Source organism: Gobius niger (assembly GCF_951799975.1).
Source record: "Gobius niger genome assembly, chromosome: 6".
NCBI lineage: Eukaryota > Metazoa > Chordata > Actinopteri > Gobiiformes > Gobiidae > Gobius > Gobius niger.
The window spans coordinates 8,876,914-8,904,780 of NC_136857.1; the positions used below are offsets into that span (position 1 = coordinate 8,876,914).

The 27,867-nt window shown below is 40.4% G+C and overlaps 1 protein-coding gene across 1 annotated transcript; it reads right to left on the minus strand.

The window, feature by feature from the left end:
* Window positions 1-10,212: 10,212 nt before the first annotated feature.
* On the minus strand, window positions 10,213-17,310 carry tnnc1a (troponin C type 1a (slow)). The gene is made up of 6 exons (XM_079559223.1): window positions 17,163-17,310; window positions 15,637-15,667; window positions 15,400-15,546; window positions 13,947-14,061; window positions 10,761-10,897; window positions 10,213-10,644 (listed from the first exon to the last, which is right to left on the minus strand). Exons 1-6 carry the CDS (start codon window positions 17,184-17,186, stop codon window positions 10,613-10,615), a joined length of 486 nt encoding a protein of 161 aa, XP_079415349.1. The 5' UTR covers window positions 17,187-17,310; the 3' UTR covers window positions 10,213-10,612.
* Window positions 17,311-27,867: the final 10,557 nt, after the last annotated feature.

Genomic DNA, 27,867 nt, shown 5'->3' on the forward strand with positions numbered 1-27,867 from the left:
GTAATCATTTGTAAAAACAGTAATAGCCATTCATCATTTTGTAAGAACTATTAATGCTTGCTTCCATATATGTCTCAATTTTAACTTTGTTTTTACCCAATAGCCAATAGTTAGGCAGTGGTTCCCCACCTTTTTTGTCTCACATAACCCTTGGACCTTTCATTTTTACTCCGAGTACGCCCAAGTTTGTGAATGATTATTTAGAAAGAGATCGATAAGAACTGACATTTATGAGTGATGGTGTTCAAAAGAAAACGAAAGTTCTGAAAATATCCATTAAATCGAACAATTATTCAAATACAATTCATTTTCACATTTTTTTTTAGGATCATGTGGCCCATAGGTTTTATTTGACAGGACAGTTCAGGGTGAAAGGAGGTGATCAAGGAGAGACATGCTGCAAATTGTTGTGGCTGTGGATAGATTTAACTTCTTTTTCACAATATCAAATGGTTTCAAAAGTCAATATTTTAAGAAGTAGGTGAAACGCCTGTTACCATCTTTATCAGTTCATGCTCCAGTTACCCGTCGGTTGGATTCAGTGCCTTAAACGCTGCACTGATCGTCTGTGAGCTCTGTCTTTGAAGATGACCGCGAATATTTGAGTGAGTTCAAACTAGAAATGTTGAACTTTCTTAGCGTCAGAAGCAGCAGCAAAGCGGTGCACATGAAGGGACTTGCCTCAGCAGCACCTTGCAGCCGGCGATAATAAGAGCCGTGTTGAGTAATGGGTGAGCATGACTGAACCTGGCCGGCCGCATACCTGCCGGGCAAAGCCTATGATTAGTCCTGAAAGACACCCACGGTACAGTGCTGTGAGGGCTGACAGTACGGAGGCAGCACAGCCATTAATCTCACAGGTGTTGTCTGTCATTACTGCTGTATACAGTACGGGGCACATGCACAGTGGGTTCAGGAAGTATTCATACCCCTCATTATTCCTTCATTATAATGTTGATGTCAATTTCTTTCTTTTTTTTTCATTCTTAGGAAATCTACTCCCACGCTTATTATAGAAGTTGTACTTTTGCGTATTGGGGCAGTGAATGGAGTTCACCATAGACCTAAATATTTATAAACAGCACTAATCTGATTGTTCTTATGTCATTGAGAAATGTATTCTTGTTGTTACTTATTTAACACCTTTACCCCCACCTGAACCAAGCACATTTTCTCCAGTTTGCCATTAACCAAATTTAAAAGCGTTAAAAAAAAAAAGAAACAAAGACGAGGACAAAAGCGCAACAACAAAAAACATTAAAGAAGCAACAAAAAAACGTGACGAAGTGACAAAAAAAAAGCGATGGAAAAAGGGACAAAAATGGGACAAAAATGCCACAAAAGAGAAACAAAAAAGTGACTAAAGAGCAACAAAAAAGATCTGTTTAGATCTGTTTGGTTGATCTTAGCTTTCAAATGAGACGTTACACTGGCCTATAGCTCTCCAGTAAACAAATGTTTAGATTTGGGCAAGGCCAGCCGAACTGGAGAAAATGTGCTCGATTACGGTGGGGTTAAGAGGTTAAGAAATCGACGTTCAATGAAATGTTAAGGGTATCTGTGTTGTCAACAAGTTAATTGAATTTTTCGTTTTATCAGACTGCCTTTTAGTCAGTGTTGATGGGATTACTCCATGAAAGTAATTCAACTACTGTTTATTCATTACTCCTTCTTAAAGTAATCTAGTTTACTTCTTTGATTACTTTATTTGAAAAGTAATCTGACTACTTATTACTCGTTACTTTAGTTTAAAAAAAAAGGATCAAGCCAGGCAGTTGAGGTGGAACACAATATGCTTTGCTTTAGACAAGATAAACTCAATAATAATGTTGGCTTTTTTTCCAAATTTGTAATTGACGTTTTCAGCTGTGAAAATATTACAAAAAGTAGTTACTTGGTAAAGTAGCTCAGATAAGCTAAGTAGAAATCCACTACTGGAAACACTGCTCATAATTAATTGATATTTTTTTCCATTGTTAAACATGACTGGACATCATGTATAAAAAGCATTTTAGTTCTTAGCTGTTTTTAACTTTCATTGAATGTAAACAGAACAATTGGGTACAAGGCCTTTAAAAGATCAGCACATATATTCAAATACCAATTATCACGGTCACATAGCAACTGCTCAAACATTTATTTCCACTGAGTGAGAATCACTTCCTCGCAGCTGTTTTTGAAGATCTTCTGGCATTCGCTGCACCTCACCTGAGACTTAAGTCCAGGCGTGTTTCCATTACATAATCATTTCATATGCTTGGACTTGCATGAAAGGCACGCTGTGGGGTCCTCGTTAAACTTTTACGGCTCGTGAGTCATTCATTCTGATTTTATAGGCCTATTTATTAACTGCATTATAATGAGAGAGATAGTAGTGTGATGTTTTTGTAATCACTCATGGGGGAAGATGGGGGATTGTGCCAAGTCAGCACAAGTTTGAAGGAAGCAGATGTGCATTGAGCTGTCCGGATTTTGCCTGTAGAGGAAGGAGGGGGCAGTGTCTGCTGTTTACTCCGGGTGTGGTGTGTATTTGATTGTGTGTAGGAGAGTGTGTGGTGATGAAGTGATAAGACTCGGCGTAGCAATGTCAAATTTAGATGGTAAGATTATTTTGTAAAAGTAAAACTGAGAAATTCTTAATCCAGCATCTAAACCGTGGTACCGTTAAAGCAGTATTTGTTTACCTTAATAAATCCTTTTCGTAGTCCCTCTGGGGGTGATACAAGTGTTGATGGGATGAGTGGGTGGTCTTTCATCTCCCTCTGGTGTCTCTGGCCAGAAAACCACAATTGCAACTTCCCTGCCACCGGGTAGGAGGCCCCAATACACAGTAATTGAATCACGAAGAAGAAGCTAATGGGCGAAGCTAACTGTGGGCTAGCGCCACTTAAACCGTCTTTACAGCCAAGTTTGAGTGAAAAAAAATTATGCCCATTGTGTAATAGGATGTACATTCTCTCTCTCTCTCTCTTTGTCTTTTCTGTCAGTGTAGTATTTACTCTCACAGACAATTAATGAGTAAAAAAAACGCAACATGCTACGACAGCTGCAGTGGCACTTATGGCCTCTAGGGGCATGAGTTACTTAGTATTGCTTTAAATTTAAAGGCTCTATACTTGTGTTAGTTGGGTCCAAACTAACTCCTAACTTTTCTTACATATTTGTTTATCCTGATTCAGATAGGAGTTTATAAATACATTTCACAACTTGCAGGGTTACTTTTCAGAGTCATTATCACAGAAATGCTAGAAAAGTAGAGTACATTAAATTGATACGCTTTGTACTTAGATGGACAGTGATTTCCCCACAGTTGTCTGAGTTGACAATGTACTAAAGACAAAACAAAATTTGTTCCACTGCTGGATAAAAATCAGGTATAGTTCCTTTAACTGGTTGTTTTATGGGGGGAGCTTGCGAATTTCAAATAGTCAGTAGAGATGCAAACTTATTCCTTAAGTATTCGTAACATCCTGATTATTAACAGGGATGAGTTCATAAGCATGTTTCAGGAAGCAGACTGACCCGGTAATGTTTACTATTTTAGCCTCCACCAGGCTGTTTTTAGCATTAGTGGGTTCACAATCACTCATAATACGTTGCAGACGCCACGCAGGGTTTTTTATTGTCCTTAAATGTCTGCGAACACATTATACTTCAAGGGGGTAAAATGGATTTAACTCTTGTGGATGTATTAAAATTAACACGTGGTTTTAATAAGAAAGTGGGTAAGGTCAGAAATGTTTATGATTTTGTTAACTACGAAGTGACAGTTGAAAACAAATGCTGCATTTCCTGTAGCCATAGTGAATATATTTAGCATTGAGCGAGATCCATCCATTTTAACACAGCTTAGTATTGTTTATTTACAAGTCTGTCCAAACTGCTCTAGCACGCAGTGGAAACATGTTGGCTGTAATCGTTTCGACATCATTGCTGTTGGGATAACTTCCAAATATCCCACAGTGTCCTGACTAGTGGTGCACGGCCAAGGAAAGTAATCCTAATCCTCACTATTTGGCCAAATGTTGTGTGACATCATGTTGCTGAATGAGGGATGACATCATGTCCCCTGAGACGTCTCTACATCTTTCCTTATGACCAAAATGGACTCCAACCATGCAATATGCTAAAACTGAACTGTAGTGCTATGTATATCTGCACTGTAATGCTGGCAACGTTGTTTCCGGTTGTTGAGGATTACCACTAGATTCTCTGAAGCCTTGAATCACACCACCGGCAACTGGGGCTTCACTTTTGAGCAGACACTATGCCAGTACTTTTGAACTGTGGAAAATGTATTTTTTTTGATTATTTATTTCATATGTTTGAAAGAATTTAGGCATGTGCAAGGACAAGAGGCTCTGGCTCAGAGCTCAGGAGGCATGTGGCCTCCCTCAACACTTTCACAGTTTACTGAATGTCTCTTCCCACTATTCAACCCATCTTATGTCTCATGATCAATCAATTAATAACATTTTTAAAAACTAATGTAGCTCAATGAGGGTGATATACCTTTTACCCTCTTCCCTAAAAAGGTGGTTATTGTGCCATGTGGACGTTTAAAAGTATTAATCATATTCATAGATATAATATACAAGAAATAGACGGTCACTCAGTCCACCCCATTCATGGTAATGGTCCTGTGTGGTTTGTGATAATAACATGCTGCACCTTGCTCCTCCTTCAGAGCATGTTCCTGAAAAGGACAAAAATGCGGGAAGACTGGCTACGAGCCTCCACAGTGCTCCAGAGCCTGTCAATCAAAGACTTAGGTTTAAACTTTTGGATTCTACATCACAAAAGCATACAAATATGATACCCATCCCAGCGTTCTCACATGGGTCACAGAAAAAAGATGGACCCAGGCTTTCAAACAGTGTTAGGGAGGTGAGAAGTCTCCATTGGCATCCGTTTTACTAAGTTTCTTTTGGATTCACCCCTGGCCACCAGAGGGTAGTATTACGACGATGTCAGCTCCCCGCCACGAGGACCAAAGAGAAGCACTTTCCTCACTCATTGGTCAAGATATAGTTAGTACATAGAATAGTATCCTCATGTTCTGGGATAAGTTCAAAATATAATGCGGCCATAGACTATTATTAATTTAGAACCATAAAGAATGGTGTTTGATATAATGTCCACAAAAACGTATTTTGTGACCGAAAACTGGAAGCTTGGTATCATTACAGGAACTTGCTCCTGATAAACTTATCACCACAGCCGTCACAAAGTCCTGCGTCAAACTCTACGAAGCAACACTAGTGGTTAGTGCGGGACAAGTGTGAGTTTTGGCAAAGCCCGTACTGGGTCATGAGTAAAGCAGAGCCACATGGAGAAGTGGCAAGGCAAGGCAGCCATCTGTTAACACCAGAAGTCCTTCGGTCTGTGGCCAATTCCTCCATACAGCAGTCCCCAAGCTCACAAACAGGCAGATTTGTTGAGTTTAATCGAATCAAAAGCAAGATTTTGGGGAGTTGTCACAGACTTGGAGCCGAGTAAAGGTTGTGTGTCTCATATGTTTCTGTTTGGGTGATGCACGGGGGAACTGGGGTGACCATCTTGTACTCAGCAGTTCCTTTCACACTCGCACATATGTTGTTCAGTGTAGAGAGTGAGAGCGGGAGCCAAAGTCAGTGTGCGGTAGACTGGTCCAAGTGAACAGAATAATGATGTCATTCTCAGTGGACTTGACCTCTGGAGAGAGGCTAAGACACTACACTTTATGTGCATCAGCGGGCCAACCTTCCTCTGGATACGTTTTTATGTTCCTGAGTAATGCATAGATTTGTTAAGGTTGAACTGTTAACTTTGTGGTTGATTCTTTGACAACGGAAACCCTACACAAATAAACTTGACATCATTAACATGGTAGTAGTTAGGTCTACACAATTAACTGCACATGAATCGTAACCACAGTTTTAATGATCGCATTCAGAAAATCTGTATTTTAAGTTGTGTGTGGGTGACTTGTGTCTGTGAAAAGCGCCATACCAATAAAAGTCTTCTCATGTCCCATAAAAATAACAATCTGTCTCCAAAGGAGTTTATTATGTAGCTATAAAACATTCTAAACTTGTTGGTTTGACAACTACAAACATGTTTTGAAATGACAGTTCTTACTAGTTAATAGTTACTAGTTCATTGGTTCAAAGTTAACTTAGACAAGTCAACTGAATCCTGATTTTGATCAAATGGAAATATAAACACAGTCGCAAAGCTTGTCAAAAAAAATCTATTTAATCTTACCAAAATTGTGTATCCCTACTATAAGCATAATATTATGAGATAAAATTGCCTGAATCTGAAAAAGAATTGGCCATTTTCATTCTCTAGAGGTGGCAGTAGCCCAGTTGATAGAGCATTCATTCACCTACTTATCCGAAGGTTGGTATTTGATCTCTGCTTCTTCCAGTAGCAGTGGAAGCATACTGCCTGGTGAAGATATAAAAAGTGTATATTAATGTGACCATTTTATTAATCAGATCTTATAGGACAATTGACATGAGATTTCTTTGCAGTATTTTGCTCTGATATTCTGTTATTTATTAGTGTTTCTCCGAACAAAGTATTTGACATATGTGTTCCCGTCAGGGTTTTACACAGAAGTTTTCCTTTTACATGTGTAAAAATAGACAAACCCACCAGTGGTACATTAAACAGAACAATTGCTGTCATTCATGTGGATGAATGAATCGTTATTGTGGATTTTGAGAATCCTGTGTCTTTTAGCCTGCTCTGTGTAGGCCTTTATGACCCAGTGAGAAGGAACAGTACTTCAGTGTTCGCCTCACTACAAGTGGGACGGAGCATCACCATACAATATTCTGCCTGTTCAACTTGATTTGTTTTCTGAGTGTTTGACTTCCTCAGAGTATTTATGGCAACAACAACAACTAAGCATTGCTCCTCCAAAAGTAATCAAAGAGGCCACTGAACCACAAATAGATCTTTTTGTTTGTTCTCTCTTTAAAATACTTGTTCATTTAAACTTGCTCAGTACATTTTGAACTCCCTTTCCTAAATATATTTCCTGCACCAAGTACAATTTGATAATCTTTAAATTAGTATTTGCATTGAACTTGAACTGTGATTACTTTTACTATTAGATTTGGAGCTCTTCCTGCCAGCCACACATGACCTACATAGTGCACCAGCTGACAGTAGGCGCAGATCATTCATGAACACACATCCGTGCGGTTTATGCTCTTGTGAAGAGATTTCCAGAAATGGGCCTTGATATCCGGTGTTGGACCAGAGCCAGGACCATGTGATGCAGAGAAGCCAGAAAAACAGGAATCCTTTTAAACCCAAAAGCCTCCGTGCGCGCACAGTCTCCGGGCATGTGTGGGCGGTGGAGGGATGAGCTGTTAACGCCTGCATGGTCTCAAGCGTGTCCGGGGTATTCCTTACTCTTCCGGGGATTTTGTGATTCTTTTATGAATCTATAAATCACGCTAAGCTGTCCAAAGATTGTGGAAAGCCAGTGCTGTTTTGATGAAGTCTTTGTAACAAGGCCCAGAACAATTCAATGAGGTGACAGTTTGCATCATATAATGGGTGATTTATGGAGTTGTAAAGGGTTTGAAGATATAACAAAGGTAGAAAGTGGAGTTTATGCTCAGTGTGTGTGATGAGACATGCCAGGGGTTCCCAAAGTGGGGGTCGCGGGACACTGAGGTGTGGGTTGCAAGATCATTTGAAAAGAATACTTTAAAAATCGACTTTATATTAAATGTATTTTTGATTGAAAATAGGGATTTACCATATGGACAAAATTTCATATCTCGATATTCATGCCAGATATATCGATATCGATACGATAAAAACATAATACAAAAGATTGCAGTTTTATTGATGAAAATCAACATCGTTTATATCTTGCTTTTTCAATTTTAATGTTTTGAATGTTCACATCTCTTTACGCAAAATAAAGTATTCAAATAAACAAAAACAAACTAGATTTTAAATGTTTTGATTTTGAAATTTCTATTATAAGTGCAAATTACATTTTATGTTGGAGATCTTGAGCTGTTGGTCTGGTAATTTGGGGGTCATGACCTGAAAAGTGCTGCCATTTGAAAATGAATCTTTTCAGTGCCTTCACAATAAATCATGTCTTGCTAATCGCCGGCAGATATTTTACTTTTAGCTTTATTTAAACTGCTCTGCACACCTCTGTGCCAGCGGCGAATAAGTCCAGGTGTTTGTGTCCTTAAAACATTGGAGCTGATTTACTTTTCTCCCTCTCACTGTGTAATGGTCCTATATACAGCACATTTACTGTACCCTAAATTGTGTGTAAATACGAAACATAAATAAATGGAGTGCCCTAATAGGCTATTACACTGTAAGGTATGAGAACCATAATATTTTTGCTTTCTGAATGACTATTCAAAACTGATCTCAGCCTATATTGGTTTAAATTAGGTCACGAAAAAACCATAACACCATTTCTGAACAAAGGCTAAGTCTAGACGGATCCTTTACCAGGACAACCTCATACCTGATTTCTAAGGGAACAAACTTGCCTGTAAGCGCATTTTAAAAACCACTGCTTAAACATACAGCGTTGCATTATATCTTGCCAAAGACCATTCATAGGTGTTACGCAGCACCAGGAAGCAGGTGTCCTATTTACCTTTACTGTGCATGCCTGGGAGAAGCACATTGTCAGCTCATAACCGTAGTGTTAATAACCGCAGGCATGAGTCATCAGGCCTGCCTTATGTAACCCACATCTCCACCCAACGTGCCACTCCCCAGTTCATTCACAGTCTTCCTGCCCAGCCACTGCTGCCACGGCCCTGCCTCCCATTGATGCCCTACTACTCATCCACAATGACTTCAGAAAGCATTAAGTCTAATTATTATTTTGCGGTGAGATGCTATAATCGTTGTAGTTGATTCATAATGGTGAAAGAAAATAATAACACTGATTACCCAACAATAACACAATGAAGCAGAGATTTAGAAAGTAGGCGAAACATTTAACATTGATATTCAGCCTCCATTGCTGCAAACCAAATCCATTGCTCTCACTCATTATTGTGCTGCTTTTAGACCCCCCCCCCCATGGCAATTTCTCCTGATGAGGGGGTCATAACTTTGATGGGTGCACATATAAATAATAGAATCGGAATTAAAAGAAGAGCATGAACTTTTCTCTTAAAGCACAGGCAGCAATCTAATGTGTCCCCTAGTAAATCACTGCCTGACTCATGTGTAAGGACACACAGGCTATTAGGCACTGGCAGGTAATGTGTGTCTTATGTTGGCCTTTAATAATAATGGTATGATGTATAGAAATACTTGGTGCTTGGGTAATATGGGATAGAGAGAAATGGGTTTGGGTGTGTGTGTCATCAGACTGGCCATTGACGTCATACGTGCTGGTAAAATAAATAAATAAATACTCCCATTAAAGTGTCTAAAGCTTTAATCTATTTGTGTATTCAGTACAGGCATCACAATGACTACGACTGAAACCAAAATAGTAATTCCCATGCGGTATTTCTATGTAACTCCGACAGAGATAAAACAAAACTTATTCAGAAAATGAGCTTAATTACAGAAGCAGATATTTGCAATCCCCGAGAAATCAAAGCTTTCATATTTGTTTCTTATTGTTTGCAGATGACGAAAAAGAAATGCTTGTGTGTTGTCTCACTTTGTGTAGACTGCAGTGTATCTCCTTGGTGACACCCAGAGGCCAAGCAGGAAACTACACAACCCTAAACCTTCCCAAACTTGACTTTGCATCCACTGAAGTGAATATGTTTAAGTTACTAAAAGGTTAGACATCACTTTGTAACTGAACCCATGTTGTTGAAAGAAAGCCGCGTGATGCAATGGGGTAACTTTAATCTAACAGCGAGGTTAGAGTCAGACGTGGAATAACTATAGCCACTGCTTAATCTCTTTGCGCTGTCGCTTCACCCTTTATTTGGGCAGAGGAATGTGATTGTCAACTGCCGCGGGTCAATCCAGATCCCCTAACATGGGCACTAACATGATTAGACCGAAATAGCTCGCCTCAATAGACACCGTAACCCGAACCTAACGTTATGACCTTGAATAGTATGACAGGGCTGATGCACAAAAGGAAATCATATCAGTTACGAAGAGAGATTGTTGTGGGGGGGGAAAGATGTCGAAATTGTTGAAAAGGAAAGATGGCAATAAGAGAAAAACAAATTGTGTTGACAAATGCATCGAATTTATTATTATAGACATTTTGTTAGAAATGTGGAGGCAAATATGGGAGAGGAAACATATCTGATATCTTTACACAGTATCCAAATTTTGTTTTCCTTTTCATCAGACATTGTAACATGATTTCAAAATGAACAGGAAGGCAGGAGACGTTCAAACAAGTCCAGGGAAACACAGACAGACAGGAAAAAAATTATAGATACAAACTGTATTTACAATGCAAGATGGTACAATAATAATAAAAAAACAAACAAAAAAAAACATATTTTTTTTCTTGCAAAGTCGGTCTGAGGTTTTTCATCGACAGCATTTCTAAATCGAGGTTCCGCTTTCCCACAGATGCAGTCCCAGAGAAATACAAAAAAAAAAAAAAGGATCTGGAAGGCCCATTTCTGCCCAATTACTCCACTCCTTTCATGAACTCCAAGAATTCTGTGGGAAGGGGGGGGAAAAAAGTCCGACCCGTTAAGCAGCCTGGTCAAATGAGCTGTTGCCGTGAATCTTGCGGGACAGAAGATAAGGTGGAAATCATTACGTGAGCTCCTTACCGTCGTAGTCAATTTTGCCGTCGTTGTTCTTGTCTCCGTCCTTCATCAGTTCCTCGATGTCGTCCTCGGTAATGGCTTCTCCTGTTGATTCCAGCATCATTTTCAGCTCGTCCAGGTCAATGTAGCCGTCTGCATTTCTGTAACGAGCAGTTAAAACCTTAGAACTTACTTATTAAAACCACACGATACCTCTTATCAATACAAGCCGCAATGCAGTAAGTGCTTGAATGCATTTCCGCATCATTTACCAAGAGCGGTGATTCTCGATCTAGGGGTTGGGTCTCATAACTTGAGGGCAGATTTCTTTCTGAAGAAGCTCTGGGGACCTCATATTGGGCTGATAGAATGAAGGAATGGCATTTGATGTTGATTATTGATATATTCATCAACCGGTTACTTGCCGTCCTCCCTGATCAGGGCGCTAGGGTTAGGGTCAGGGATCAGAGTTAATATTAGGGTCACTTACACAGATCTCACACATACACTTTATAAAAAGACATGAAACCAAAATTACGTTTATTTTTCTTTCTCTGTTTCCTAAATGCCAGAAGAATGAGAGATAGAATTTTCTACATGGTTTTATATTACTTTTTACAAAGCCAAAAGTTTACATTTAATTCATATTTGGCAGAATTGCCTTTAAACTGTATCACGGGTCAAACGTTTTGGATTTCCTTCCACAAGCTTCTCACAATAGTTGGCAGGAGTTTTGGTTCATTCCTCCAAACAGAACTGGTGTAACTGAGACACATTTATAGGCCACATTGCGTCCACATGCGTTTTCAGATCTGCCCACACATTTTCAACTGGATTGAGATCAGGACTTGTGATGACCACTTCAAAACATTGACTTTGTTATCCTTAAGTCACTTTGTAACCAGTATGGCCATATGCTTTGGGTCATTTGGAAGACCCATCTGCGCCCAAGCTTTAACTTCCTGGCTGATGTCTTGAGATGTTGCTTCCACATAGTGTTCTTTCTTCATGATGTCATCTATTTTGTGAAGTGCACCAGTGACTCCCGCAGCAAAAAAAAAAAAAAAAAACACAGCATGATGCTGCCACCCCCGAATTTCACAGTTGGGGTGGTGTTTTCACTTTTTCCTCCAAACGTGATGATGGTCATTCTGGCTAAAAACATCTGACCACAGGATTTGTCTCCAAATATCAAAGTCTTTATCCAAACTGGCTTTTTATGTTTCTTTTGGAGTAAGGGCTTCTTCCAGGCAGAGGCCCCTCTCAGCCCATGTTGGTACAGGACTTGTTTCACTTTGGATACTATCACACTCTTACCAGGTTTAGCATCTTTACCAGGTGTTTTGCATTTATTCTTGGGTTGATATTCACATTTCAGACCACAGCACGTTCCATCATGGTTTGAACCAATGAACCTGGCACCTTCAGTTGTCTTGAAATTACACCCAAGTATGATCCTGACTTGTGCTTCCAAGGTCATGACATCGTCATCCAAATTGTTTAAAGGTATAGTAATTACAGTGTATATAAACTTCTGACTTTGTAAAAAGTAACAAAAACATTTCTTTAAAAAATGTATCTCTCGTTCTTCTGGCAATTTAGCAAATAGAAATAATTGTTAAAATTCTAATTGACCAAAAAAATGTAAAGTTATTTCTGGTCTCATGTCAGACAGTGAGAAAAAATGCAAATGTATCTATTTATAAAGTGTATGTAAACATCTGGTTCTCACTGTAGCTTTAGAAACCAGAAGGTCTTGGCTTTCAAATGAGGTATCACACTGGCATATAGGCTGTAAGCTCTCAAGTCTATGCGCTTTGACATTTTGGATATGCATTATTGCTAACCCTGACTTTAACCCCAAACCTAACCCTAACCTGGCAGATAACAAGTGAAACAAATAACATTTATCTTCATTTAGCCCTTTTTTTAGCCTTGTGATGGTCCCGGTTTAGTCTTCTGATCATTTTGACACAGTTGAACAAGTAACTAGTTTAAATTGACAGTATGAGAGTAAATGCTTGTTGGCTACAGTTTATTGACCCAAGCCCATGTCACTCAAGAGCACGGTATGCATGATACACTGGCCAAATTTGAGCTTAATTCATTTTTCTTACCTTGATATACTAAATGTACATACTTGTGTGAGGTATGTCGTGTCTATTGTGTTGCTCTTTATGTGAAACAGCATATAACACCCCTTCCTCCAATTGATGCAAAGTCTAAGACAAGGTGTCCGGCCTACATGGTGTGGGCGTTTGAAATGTCTACCGCTGTCAAAGACGTTAAGCAGCAAACTCAGCACTGTCTTAGTCTTTTGACATTTTTGTGACATAAAGGGGGCGTGAAAGAAATCTGGTTACAGTGCATGTGCAACCTTTCTTTTGTAGAATCAAGCCACGCATGATTTTCTCCTGCAGTCATTTACAGAACTAGTTTAAATGTACTGTGTGGGAGAATGACACCTACTGTATATACAGCGCATTAACCCAAGCACAGTTCAACCCACAAGTACGTGCTGTGCATGCTACGAGGCTTGCAAATGAAACACTTCCAGACAGGGCTGCCCAGAAAAAAAAGAATCCCCAAACCAGCAGACATACAGCACAGCCATCATTTCCAATGTATTTTCTTTCTTTATTAAGTCTTCTGATAGCCTTGGATTTTAGGATTTTTTGTTCAGAGACCGATTTGTCCACAGTTAACATGAAAATTAGTTACAAAACCCACGGGCACTTTTTTCACCCATTGAAAAGACCAATTATGCATGAATACCTTGGCCCTAGCAACCTTCCTGCCTACGTGTATTATTTGAGTTTTTGTATGATTTCTTTGATTTCTTTCACAAAACAAATTTATGAAAGAAAGAACAAGAAACATGAAGGAGCATGATATTTTTCACTGGGATAGTCCTTGTGCGGATCATTAATGTCTGATCAAATATCATAAGTAAAATAGAATTGAACTTGTTATTGACCCCCTTAATACACAGAGTGGAGTGGTCCCGACCAATCTGACTCCAAGGGTGGTCCATCATCCCCCTGACCACCTCCTAGACATGCCCCTGGCAACAAGATAATGTGAGGGAGAGGAAAACATTTGGTGATTCACTGGACTCTAGTCTTGAACACTTTAAGCACTGTCTCTCTCCAGGCTGTGCCAATTGAGCTACGTGTAATGACCAAGTGTGCAAATTTGCAGCAAACTCACTTGTCGAACATGCGGAAAAGCTCTGCCAGTTCTTCCTCAGACTTGCCCTTGCTGTCGTCCTTCATGCACCTGACCATCATGACGAGGAATTCATCAAAGTCCACTGTGCCACTCCCTACACACACAATACAGGGACAATTTAATGCACCATCAACCATAATAAAAACAACTTGAATCTTAAATAATTATACAGTATATGGCTTAACTGTTGTCCATTGCGGCAGCAGGAATCAAATCTACATTATGTCAAAGCAAAAGAAACTTAACGCTTTCTCTAGTGGAAACTACCATACCATTGTTTTGTTATTGCATGTACACTGTGTGTATATATGTTTAGTCTATTTTTTAATCTTTACCTATCTTTATCCATTTTATTATACTTTTAATGTTGTACTTTACTGCATACTCACACTACTATTACTATTATTACTGTTACTCTGTGGTAGAGGTGAGCAATATGTCAAAAAAAAAAGAAAATAAGTATTTTTTAGAACCAAGAGAATGACTTAAATTTTTATCACAATTTAACACTTAACACACTATCACATTTTTATACTGCCTTTAAAAACTAACTCAAGCAACCCCCTCAGTGGGTATGTCACTCAGTCTGGGCGACAGAGACTGACCAATAGGAGATAGAGGGAAAAAGTGTCTTTGAACCCTTTTAGTGAAAATGTGACGAAATGGGTATTTTTACCGTCACGGCCGTCCTTCGGAGTCACTATGTGACAATAAAGGTAAATCCTTTTTAGTCACATAATGACGATTTGGGTTGACCATATACAACATCAACAAACGTGCGCAAACTTCACGAATCAGGCTAATTTTTCACAAATGACTACATTTATAACAACATTTTATGGAGCAAAAAGAATTTTACCCTACAAAAAAAAATTCAGGTATAACGATACGACAATCTCTTCAAATTGACAGATAATCACAGGGATCCGATCGCGATTTACTGTTTTGGTCACATCGCTCATTGATGGTTCATATTTGCACCATTGACCCAAGAAAAATCTGTAGTTTTTAATGTTCATTTACACTTGCCATGGACATAGGTCGGATTCTGATATAAGTCGGGATGCACGAGAAAAGAGGATGAGCTGACTCGACTGAGTCTTCCCTGATGAAGACTCGAATTGAAATGCGTTGGTGCACGCTTTTAATAAATCACCCTTTTTTGCAAATTCAGAGTGCCTCAGCTCATCCTCTTTTCTCAAGTATTGTTTTGCCCCACGAGTTTGATGAGCACCTGATTTGTAAGTTTGTTTTCTATTTTCTTTTAGCAAATTTACTCATTTATTACGTGGTGATCCAGTGAGCAGTCTGCCTCTTCTCTTCTCTTATAGTCTAATCTAATCTTTATAAAAAGCTAATTTGATTTATACAGTGGCGAGAAATGGCAGCTCTGTGATATATGATACTATGAGAGACAATGATAATGCTGTACCATCTTCGTCCACCTCATCGATCATCTCTTGCAGCTCCTCCGGTGTGGGGTTCTGGCCCAGCATCCGCATCACCTTCCCCAGCTCTTTGGTGCTGATGCAACCGTCCTCCGCATCCTGAACGAAGATGTCAAAGGCCGCCTTGAACTCTAAGAAACCACGGGAAAGACATGAAGGTTATGTGGCGCTCAAAAATGGAACAAAATTGACAAAATACAAAGAAATGTGAGTTTACGTACCATTTTTCTGTTCATCTGTGAGCTGCTCAACCTGTGGAAAGCAACATGTTAATCCAACAATGAGGAGACAATTCACACTGCTTGTTAAGGTTAGTGTTTGTGCATATGGGTTGAATTGGTAAAGCCTCTTGGAATAAAGGTGCAATGTCTCTTCAACCTAAAACAATGGTCTCTGGCCTGTAGTTTGGGGAACAGACACCAGCCGTTCTCCGCCCATTTCCAAGCAGTTGATCAAACCATTTCTAAATTTCTACATAACGTAAAATCTGCCTTGGCCAAATAACTCATACTGTATGTACTGAGTGACGTTTCTCTTTGTGCATCAAAAAAGTAAGTTAACAAATGTGTTCGCACTAACTGCAAACATTACAAGAAATACAAGGGAAATCCATTTGAATCCCTAAATGATGTTGCTTTATGGGTATGAGACCTCAGCAGGTTCTCTTACATACATGCTTATACTAACATCAAATTTGTTAGCTCTTTTATTTTCTTTTTTCTATTTTCAGTGGAAAAAACATTACTGGGATTGTAAAATACTGATATATTTTTTGCTTCTACATGAAACTTTTTAATGAACTCAAGTACAGATTTTAAGATGGTTGTCTCTGACACAACATAGGACCTGAGCTCGTCCCCAAAAGCCAATCGGATAAGGAGTTAAAAATAAACGACAGCAGGATCAAGACCCACAGATAGAGGACACAATACACAATGCTTTAAATTAGCATAGCAGTGGATAGGGCCCAACAATGGAACAGTAATCCTGGAAAAGCTACCACGAATGAGAGAGGGAGACAGCTGCTTATGTAAGAGTTATTGTCTGTCCACCACTATAAATTAAACACACACGCCCCTCTGGTGATGATATATGAAAAGAGCCATCTAAACAAACACATGTAATGCGCATTCCTGCTTTTGAACTGTCCGTCAGCCACTCTCTTTCTCCTCTTTCACTGTGAGCGGAGTGGACAGCCGGGGAGCGCTCAAGCCGCTGCACCAACACAGCATCACAGGCTCACACATAATACTGGCATCCAGCCGTGGGGGGGCTATCTAAACCTGCAGCCCCTTCTTTGGCACCAGAAAGTCAGGAACACAGTCTGAGCAAACGGGCCAAAATTAGCCAAGCTGGATCCGGGCAGTGCCATTTGAAGTCGTGAATGGAGTGTCCAGAGAGACATGAGTGACCTCCTGAGTGGCTCCTATCAGTATTGATAGGGCTCAAGAGAGAGTCCGAGGAGAGACGTATATAGCATGGAGGCTTGTTTCATATTAGCTACTGATGGAGGCAATGTGCTGGCCGCGTCAATGGGGATTTGTCAGTTATTCAAGTCATGTTAGATGCCAGTGCAACAAGTGACAGCCAAGCAATAAAAAAGGCGCCAGGCTTAGACACAATAAAACATATTAAGGTGAGTTAGAAAGTCAATAGTTGGGTCTTGAAAGTCAAAACAGACTTAATTTAGCTTTAAAAGTTAGGACTTCACACCAAACTAACATCAGTTCTTCCTCTGATGACATACCGCTGCCTTGTAGATGTCATTCATGTTGGCGGCTCGTGGTTGTCTGTACCGATGGCGTCCTGGCACAGAGGGGGCAACGGCACAGTCCGGCAGGGAGCAGAGCACTGGCCTGGTCTTAGCAGGCTTATATACCCCCAAACCCCCAACCGGGCGCTATCTAGTCCCTCCCCGGGTTGACCCCTCCGCTGGTGCCTCTGTCCGCCTGTGTGCGTCGGTCTGTGTATGTGTGTCATTTGGCCAATCTGTCACAATCACCAGGCTCAGATAAAAATGCGGCAGCTCTTACGGGGCATACTTGGGAATGGAATGGGGCGAGAGGGGTGAGCAATGGGGAGGCCTAATCTCCGGGGAGAGGCTTGGAGAGACACTCAACATTCCTGCAGACCTGAGCTGGAGACGCTGGGCGGCCCATGGAGGTGTGTGGGGGGTGTGATGTGATAAAGGACATCATAAAGGCAGGACAGAGGCACTGAAAGATGAGCGAGGTGTTAACACATGGTTTGCGAGCTTTCAAATCCAGGCACATAGTCACAGCGCTGCATATGGACATTTGTTATAAAGCAAGTTTGTTCACAGCCACAGATGCCAGGAGTCAGGAGGAGGCTGTATCTGTGTGTTTCAACATTTCAGTTCCAATGGTGAGAATTTTACATAGATGTCGCATAAGATTTAACTCATGCTTCTGTTGATTGGTGGCATCATTTGAAGTAAAGTTCATTTAAATAGATTTTCATGTAATTTTACAACAATATAATAATTTGTTGTTCAGCTAGTTTTGGGCCAGATAATTGCGTTCACATTCTCAAATGTGATGATGGTGTGGTCCTAAGTTTTTGAAGGAAATCTCCAAACCGAAAATATACAAGTGGTCAGCTGATCATTTTTTGTGAGGGATTAGGTTTCCACATTCATCTTGAGGCCATACTGCCTTTGCTATGCCCGATCCCGTCAGACCTCGGAAGCTAAGCAGGGAAGGGCCTGGTCAGTACTTGGATGGGAGATTGTTTGGTAACACCAGGAAGGCTGGGCCGTCAGTCTACCCCAGGGCAGCTATGGCTACAATATTAGCTTACCATCACCAAGTATGGAGTGAATGAATAATGGTAAATGGTAAATGGTCTCAACTTATATAGCGCTTTTCCACCTACAGGCACTCAAAGCGCTTTACAGCAAGGATCCACTCACCCATTCATACACCAATGTACGCAGACACTGGGGGCAATGTGGGTGAAGTGTCTTGCCCAAGGACACAACGACAGTGTACACGATCATGAGACGACCTGCTCTACCATCTGCGCCACTGTCGCCCCAACAATATAATAATAATAATGCAATGTAAAGTGTCTTTGAGTGTCCACAAAAGCGCTTTATAAAACCAATGCATTACTATTTTTCTTAAAGAGGGGGTATTATGCAAAATCGACTTTTTATCATGTTATTATGTCATTCCCTCATTAAAAACATGCCTGAAGTGTTGCCTTGGCACATTCACGTATTTTTGAGTCATCTGTAAAAACTCTGATGGCAGCCATTTTAGGGATAGGTTTGCCTGAGTCCTCCTAGGAACGCCCCCACCTCCTGGAGACGCCTCCGAGCTTTCGTCACCAGCCGAGTAACCAACCACTGCTCCTCAGCAGAACCCCCTCCCCACTGATGCCACAGACAGCGTGTGGAGGGGGCGTGTCGGAAAGAGTGAGAGGTTCTTAAAGAGACAGAGGCCTATTTCAAGACATTCGCTACAGCCATTTTCAGAGAGCAATTTTATACAAGGCAGTTATTTTAATTTACTGCATTTACAGACCAACAGAAGGTTTGGTCATCATTGTAGTGTGCTATAGACTGGTGCTATGTGATTGAAAAAAAGCATAATACCCCCTCTTTAATATCTTTTGGCTGACAGTCCCATGACTAATATCACGCCGATGTTTTTTGCTACTTTTGGACACCTGTATGGGAACATAATTAAACCGTAGTAATTTGTGCAGACACAGAAAACGTTGAACTTTATGCCAGTTTTTGTTTCATGCCATGAGGTATTAACCACAAATCAAGTGCAAAACCTCAGCATTTTCACGGTTACTATAGTTACCACCATAGGATTTGTAGCTGCCCACCGCCTGTGATGTCAGGCGAACGCAACCTACTGATGGGAAACAATGGGAAAGTTTATTACAGCCAATTATAAGACTGTTCACTGTGATAGATCATTGTCATGCTTAATTAAAAATTCATTATCATATTTTTTTGTATCTCTATGACCTTTATTCAACTGTTTAATAATGAAAGTCTGTACAATAAGGACATATTTCATTTTGCTGTGAATTACAATCAAATTATGGTCATCCTTATATTAAAAAATTGTTTGGTTAAAATTTTATCGACAGCAACTATTACCAAAATAACAGCAGTTAAAAGATCTATTTTGGCTAATTTGTCAATTTCCACAAGAATAAAACTGCAGGATTTATTCACGACTGGCAGGGCAATTCAGAAAATTAGGGCGTACAGTAAAATAAAATAGTGTTGACCCGAAATGAGCACTTTCTCTGTTTATACAATTTTGCAATGGTGCGCAAAAGCAAAACTCTGTCAGCAGAGGGTGCTCTTTGCTACAAATCGACTAAATTAAATTGTTGCGCAAGGCTGCCTCCAGAAAGCCAATTTATCAACAGTGGGGTAGGTGAGAAATCTGGGTCAAACAAAGCAAACACTGGCAGACACATTTAAATTGAATTGTACACAGCGCTAGATTTTGCGTCATTTTGAATTGACTTATGAAACAAGGGCATCTCAATCAGTCGACAACATGCCTCACACACACGCGCACACACACACACTCTTGCACACAGTGACAGAGAGCGCGCAGTGGCAGCCTTTCAGAGTGACGAGTGATCATGCTGCTTTATAATGGGATGCTAATGGGGACTGGCACAGCTTACAAGCATCATACAGCCACCCAGAGCCGGGCAGCGAGGGCGCACAGTGTTCAACATACGTGTCCTGGGCTCCGACAAAAAGCCCCCCCAAAATCTGTGCTGCTCGCGCACACTGTGCTGAGGCGAGGGGGGGGCAGCAGAGGTTTTGGTGCTGCTTGTCCTTGTGTGTTTTCTCAGTTATTTGTCACATTTGTAGACGCAAAACACACGGCGGCGCAAACGGCACGGCCTGTGGAATTCAAAAGGGAAATGAATCGTCATCAGATGAAAGCCAGCGCATACTGATGAGTTCACGGTCTGCCAGACACTGGGAGCTCAGAGGCGAGAGGCTGGTGCCAGGAGTGACGGGCAGCTCTGCGGGGGGCAATCCACAGCCACACACACGCGCGCGCGCACACACACACACACACACACACACACACACACACACACACACACACACACACACACACACACACACACACGCGCGCGCCATATATGGACCCACACAAGCTCTAAAGGCTGGCACACGCATCAAAGAAAAGCATATGGAGTGCTGTTTCATTGGAGCTCTCTACCAATTTCCTTTTACGCAGGAAGGCTGACGAAAGAGCCAGCCATCTCCTCCACACAGCGCAATCAGACAGCGCATCTCAAATCCACAATTCACCACACACCGCTTTTTGAGGGGTTGCCATAGTAACTCTGCTGGGTAGTAGCGGGCAGAAAATGAGAGAGATGAGCGGGGCTATTTCCCCCTCCACCTCCTGCACTGTTCTCTGCCACCACATTTTGTCCTCAGAGCCACTGTTATATGTTCTGCTTTGCCGCGTGAGACATTTGTATATAGCAGCAGGTGCAATGCAACTAACTGGGATGGAGTCAACACAGTCAATTCAGGTAACCCAATATAGAGGACACCTCTTATTATGGACTCGTAAACCTATGCATATGGCCAATCATCCTTCTTCAAAATTCAAAATATGCACCTTAAATATAGTAGTGAGCAATGTGTCAATGAGGTCGCGGCGGGAGGTCTCATGGCAGTCATAGTGATTCAGTTAGACTCCATTTGTGAAGATTGCTCATATATGTGGTATCCATCATGTCATGGTATATAGTGCTGGAGATCAGTGAGTGTCTCGACGTGCAGCTGGAGCTTGGGTCTGCGCTCCATCTCCTCCCCCCGTGTCCTTACCTCGCTGATGGCTGAAGGGAGGAGGGGGTGCAGCCTGTCAGCCTCTTTCTGTCTCTATTCTCCTTCACCATCTATTTCTCTTCTCGTTCTGCCTCTTATTGATGACCAACCTGTCAGCAGCTCCTGTTATGGCAGCCTGCAAAAGCTCTGCTTGTGACTGATACACAATGTTTTCACTAAGAAAAGAATCTCTGCTTGCCCAGTGAGTGCTTCTTCTGGGAGCCCCACTCTCAGCACTGACAAAACTCAACCCAAATTGCCAGATTTGTCTTTGGAGCTGCACTAGATTTGCCTGAGAGGGTTTCACAGACTCCTTTCTCTACGTCTCTGCACTGAAGCATCACACAGTGTTCCTTACATCAGAGCTCTAATGAGCCAGTGTCCACATTAGCTCCAGCATGGATAGGGCCCTGCGCTCCCTCCTTCTCTGCCAGGGGGCAGCGTTTTCCAGTCCACTGGACCACCAAGTCGCCTAGCACCAATTCTACCAACCCCCTCCATACCTCCCCCAACCTCCAGAACCACTCCTGATCTTCACAGAACGATTTCCCCATAGATATATGGCAGATGAAGCCCCTGAGCAGACAGGAAATCTGGTTCACATGTGTATCATGAGGAGCAGCAGCGTTTGGCGTTATCATGTTCTCAGTGCATTTGTCATGAGAAAGCGAGTCATATCTCTTGGACCAGAGGTATTTCATATCCAGTTGTTTTATATCATATACATGTGACAGTGATTCATTCGCTCACAAGGAAGAGCAGACTTTCAGATGCGCCACAAACCCTCATGCTGTATATTCTATGGCAATACTGTGAGAAAGAACTGTAAAAGCAATGATATCTGTACACCATATATATAAATATAAATACAAATACATATAAATATAAATACAAATATATATATAAATGAAACAGAAACTCACTCAGTACATAGCTCCGCTTTGACTCTCAAGTCCAGCGTTTCCATCAAGGCCTTCCGAACATCCTGGAAACAGACAGCAAATATTCAGCACAATCGAAGGTAAGCACGTGAATTAACAGAACTGTCAAAAAAAACGGTAAGATGACACTCATCTGGGTTCTGTTGCTGAAGAGTGAAGAGTGTTGATATGAAGAAACAATAAAATAGAGGTTAAAAAAGACTTTAAAAAAATTTCAATAAAATTAACATGCTTAGTAATAATCATATTTGTAATTATTGGTCTTTCATTTTTACTTTTAGCTTATGGTCCTAGTCCCTCTTGACCCTTGGTATAGTACAGTAGTTTATGATATATAGAGGTGTCTGGGGATGAATCCCTCCTCAGTCAGAAAATAAATTGGCCTGAAATTAATTGTACCTATTGACTGTTTCTGTTTTGAACGTCTCACTCTGCTTCCTCCCTACACCACTCTCCAACATGGTCAAACACGCACCTATTACTCTGCATGTAGCTGTCTGTGTTATTTGGGGCTAAAGTAAGCTCAACTAAAAGCAAAAGGGGAAAAAACACCTTTGAATGAGTGTGATGTGGGGCCCAGGGCCGATGGGCTCCAGTGAAGTGTGTGTGATGTGACAGGCCACTGACGAGAGGCACTGTAAATATCCGCTTGTCATGTGACTCACTGCACGGCCCCAGGATCCAACGAAAGGTCAATGTTTCCTGATGCCATTGCCAACAACCAAATTCAGTGACTTCATCCATTGCTCATGCCTCTGTCCCATTTTTGGAGATGGATACATTGAAAAGTGTTGCATCACTCGGCCCATGCATGGCACTGATCATTTCCATTAGTGACAGGACACACATTCGCACATGCCTATTACATGAGGTCTATGCAAACAGTGTCAGGCATGTAGCACGCACCACAACCTCTGGGTTTGTCTTCTGCATGTCATGTCTGACAGTGACAGGCTGCATTAACATGTCTGCGACCTCCTCTCAACACACTCAGAACCCGCCTCTACTGCCCCAAATGAGCAAAAGGTTAAACAGCATTAACTTCACTTATTATCTATGTACAGTATCATCTGCAGACGCCACTAAGGATTAGTACCAGAGTAGGCAATAATGATTTGAATTGTCCTTTACCCCTTAAGCTTTGAGATTGTTATATGACGGAATTTTCTTGCTCTCATATAATTGCTTTTTTTCTTTTTTTTAAATAGTACATCTAATCTATTTTATTTATTTACAAATGTCTTTATTTATTTTTCAAAACATGTACAGAATATAAAAATGAATTTCATAAATGTTTTCACATTGCACTACAGTCTACATGTTTTGGCCTTTCCCTAACTTATAAGCAGAGGCCCGTGCACAAAATTAAAATAAAATAAATTAATAATAATAATAATAGTTTGATTAAAAAAAAATCAAACTTTAAAAAGAAATATATTTTTTTCATGAATTTATAATATTACTGTTGTATCTTTTAGCTTTTACTGTTTTTTGTTTTACTCTTGTCTGAACTGTTGGGACAGACACAGTCAGAGAACGACTTTCCCTTCATCCATGTAACCACGGTGAGCGACTGTTCTTGATGTGTTTGTGAAATATTACAAGGTTTGCTACAAATGTATTGCCCTTTGGAGTCAATAAAGTTTTTCTGAATCTGAATTTTCAAAAGGGAGTGACTATATTAGACCGTCACGGTCATCATTCGGTGCCAAAATCTGATGAAATAGGTAAACCACTTTAGGTTGCATATTGACAATCTGGGTTAACCATACACAACGTCAACAAATCATAAACAAAATGCAAACTACTTTCATGGGGCAAAAAGAATGTTTCTCTTCAAGAAGGAAAAAAAGGTAGTGGGCCTTTAACCACTTGGGTCAGTTGGATTTTATGCATATCTACTTCTTGGGTCTTCTGATATCACGTTGATGTGTTTTTTATGGCCCACATACATATGCCAAATAAACAATAATCACTCCAGATCAGAAAAAAATAAACAAATATAAAGATGACTATAAAGCTAAAGTAAGATATGATCTTATTTGTAGACGTCTAAACTACAGGGTTTGAGGTTATGGTTTACATTATGTCCCCTTAGAAGGTTCTATCTACGTTCTGAGTAGCTCTGAGATATTTAGGTTTAAAATGGTGATCAATCATAGAACGTGATGGAAATGGGCAATATGACTGCACCAAAATGCACTAAAATCTACAAAACTTCCATATCATGTAGAGATTGTGTCCCGGACCAATAATTAGTGAATATCTCAATGTTGACAAAAATGTCAGATAGAACAGTATATTTCCAAGGGGATGATTATGAGTTTAAATGTGTCCACTTTATTAACACGTTGGTCTTTGCCCGCCTCCAGATTTGGTCAGTTCTCCATTAACTTCCTATTGGATTTCGGCCAAATACTTTTTTGCCCCAATGTAACTTTTTCAAAGGTTGAGTTTGGGACTGTTTTCCACACACAGTTACACATGACGGTGGTTCATAATGTCTCATGGCAATCTTTGCTAACTTTCTGATTCACTTAAATAAATGAGAGCTAAAACATCCAGGTATATTCCTTATATGTCCAACAAATTGAACCAACTGGATTTTTATCTTAATTTAAAGCAGACTTTCATCTTTAGATCTTGTGGGACACTATCACACCCCAACCTTTGAAGAAGCCACATATTTTGTGGCCAAATGTGGCTTTAAAGGAAGTATACCAGATATTTTTTCCCCTAGTTTTGCCCTCCTTTGTTCCTCCTACCATATTGTAAAATATCCATCTTTTACAAAGTAGTTTTATGAATTTTATGAACTTGCATGTCATCTTTCTAGCATTTCTGTAACGATGACCCTGAAAAGTGATCTTGCTAGTTGTGAAATGTGAAGAATCGGGATATTACAAATATGTTTAGGAGTTAGGAATGGACACAACTAACATTTTAACTCAGTGGCTTCCTCTTCCTCTTTCATTTTCTTTTTGTTTGTTTTTGTTTAAAAAAAAAAGAAAAAAGTCAGGTAGGGCCTTATAAATCAAGATAATCCAGTTAGTTCAGTTAAATGGACTTGTGAAGAGCATTTAAATAGAACCTTTGATTTGATTGCATTGAATCTTAATAAGCCCTAATTTAAAGCGATGCATGTAGTGAGTTCAAGTTGTTGTTGAGAGATGAAGCTCAATACATGTCACTTTTCTGTTAAGGCTGTTATATTTTCATGTGGTTATAATTGTGCGGTTCTGGTCCATTATAACTGTACCGTGGGCGGTGGTAGAGCCAAGTGCAGAGGGACAGGTAATTAACCCCGGTGTCATCGCAGGCACTACCAGGTCACGAGGCAGAGCGACAAAGTCATCCAAGCAGGTAATTCGTGTCCAGACGGAGCTCTTGGCACATCTGTGGAAAGATACAAGATGACAGCTCTGAAAAAACAAATACTTTAATCTGATGCTTTTATTGATTTTTATGACAAAAGGTTAACAATAACCCATGGCATATGTGGCATAACCATTAATAAACTATAATTTGGTCATTTCACATGGAGTACAAGTGGGCAATTCACCAATAGTACTAATAGATGACTGAAGGGAATACAAAAACAGAAAATTCCACATTTTCTGAACTTTATCATTGTTTGTAAATGACTGAAACCACAATTTATTGCCAGATTATTACTACGTATGTAAACAAAACATCCACATCACATAAAGCTGTAAAATATTTCAAAATAAGTGGCGCCATTTCAACCAATGAATAGAATTAAATCCAAGCATTTCTTTTATTACAAATATTTCTATCGTTGACAAACAACAAACACATGTGTCTTTGCTGTGATCCAATAAGACCTAACTTTACAGGGAGCGGGACGTCTCCAGCTCGTCTCCATTCGAGATGTCAACTAAAGGCAGCCAGATCTGTGATTCAAATAGGTCAGCTCCTGATCCAAATCTATTCTTGGATTTCCCACTGCAATAATAGCATTTTAGCTGGTCATTAGGAGCTTGTTTTGTAGGCTACTGGCAACTGCTGACAATTTAGTCTGGTTTTAAAGCATTATTAAGTAACTTGTTTACCTTAATAAATCATTTTCGTAGTCCTTCTGGGGGTAATACAAGTGTTAATGGGATGATTGGGGGGGTTTTCATCTCCGCCCGTTTTTTTCAGCCAGAAAACCATACTTGCAGCTTTCCCTGCTCTGATCCAGAGCATACTAATGGAAAGAAGAAGCTAACATGCTAACGGGCAAAGCTAACTGAGGCGCCACTTAAACAATATTTACAGCCAAGTTTGAGTGAATTTTTTTTTATCTCCATTGTGTAATTGGATGTACAACATCCCTCTCTCCCTTTGTCTTTTTTGTCAGCGTAGTATTTACTCTCATGGACAATTAATGAGTAAAAAACCGCAACATGCTTTGACACCTGCAGTGGTGCTTATGGCCTCTAGGGGCACGAGTTACTTAATTCGTCTTTAACATAGTTTGTACATTGGCTTTTTATAATGAACAGTGTATAAATGGTTCAGTACGAAAATTGCAATAATATCATTTATTCAAGACGTTTATGGAATATTGCCATTTGTTCTGCAGCACTAAACATTAAAATGCTACGTGAACCTGACCCTATTGGAGGTCCGCTGATGCTGTTTACCTGTGGGCCTCTAAATGATCCAAGGCAGGGATGATTGCACCACGGATCAGAACCATCTTCTTTTTTTTTTTACTCTAATTAGCAATTAGCGAAAGGCTCTCTCCTCCAAGATGTTGAGGGGGGATGAAGAAGTGGTTTGGGTGGATTAGTTCTGACGTCAAAGGCAAAATGCAAATGTGCCACTGCGAGCTTTAGATGCTCTGAATTGGGAGCTTAGCCGGGAAATTTGTCCGCGCGCTCTCGCCCATTCTTGTGAGCGCTGGAAGGATTGCGTTGCGTGGTCTCACTGATGGGTTGGTCGACCAGCTCCCACAGCTTTGAAGCCGATAAACCTTTTAAAACCATGACAAATATTCTCCTGCAATTTTGCCAGGGGATAGGCAAGGGGAGTGAAATAGGTAGCAGGGAGCAGGAATATGAAAATTTTGCCGCTCCATCAACCCCCCCCCAAAGTCCAACTCTCAGCCAAGCAGCAACTACAAGTTTCCTTTCACTCCCCGCACACATGCACCAGCTTATAGGATTGTCTCGTGCAGAGCAATCTCCCACATTATAAAACACATTATCCAGTAACCCTATAGTCTTAGGTAGTGTTTCCCAACCAGGGGTACTTTGAGCACTGAGCACGGGGTACTTGGAGTTATGTCAGATTAAAAACAAAACTAAATTTCCAAAATTAATTTAAAGGGAAGGTAAATTTTAATGATGTTTTATGGTAAAATCTTATTTAGTATTTAAAGGGGCTAGATGCAAGTTCGCCATTTTATACTCACTACTGCCACCTCAGGTCATACGTGTAACTGCACATTCTATTTTAAGCTCGTGCATGATGGCAATTCGGACCAAATTAACACCAATTTGAGTGACAGTGCAGGATTTTAGAGGCAGTTGTGGTGAACAGGTCTGGGCTTATTCTACACCTTAGGACACTGTTGGAACACGTAATTTTGAATTTTTTAAACTCCATATAGTCTCTTTAAGCCTCATTTTGTAAACTTTTAA

What these genes read in the sequence shown, in the direction of transcription:
- tnnc1a (XM_079559223.1), bottom strand. Translation starts at nt 17,186, where the DNA reads ATGAATGACATCTACAAGGCAGCG. An exon ending in CACAGATGAACAGAAAAATG is followed by an intron (nt 15,547 to 15,636) that starts GTACGTAAACTC and finishes GTGGTTTCTTAG; the next exon opens with AGTTCAAGGCGGCCTTTGAC. An exon ending in CGATGAGGTGGACGAAGATG is followed by an intron (nt 14,062 to 15,399) that starts GTACAGCATTAT and finishes TTGTGTGTGTAG; the next exon opens with GGAGTGGCACAGTGGACTTT.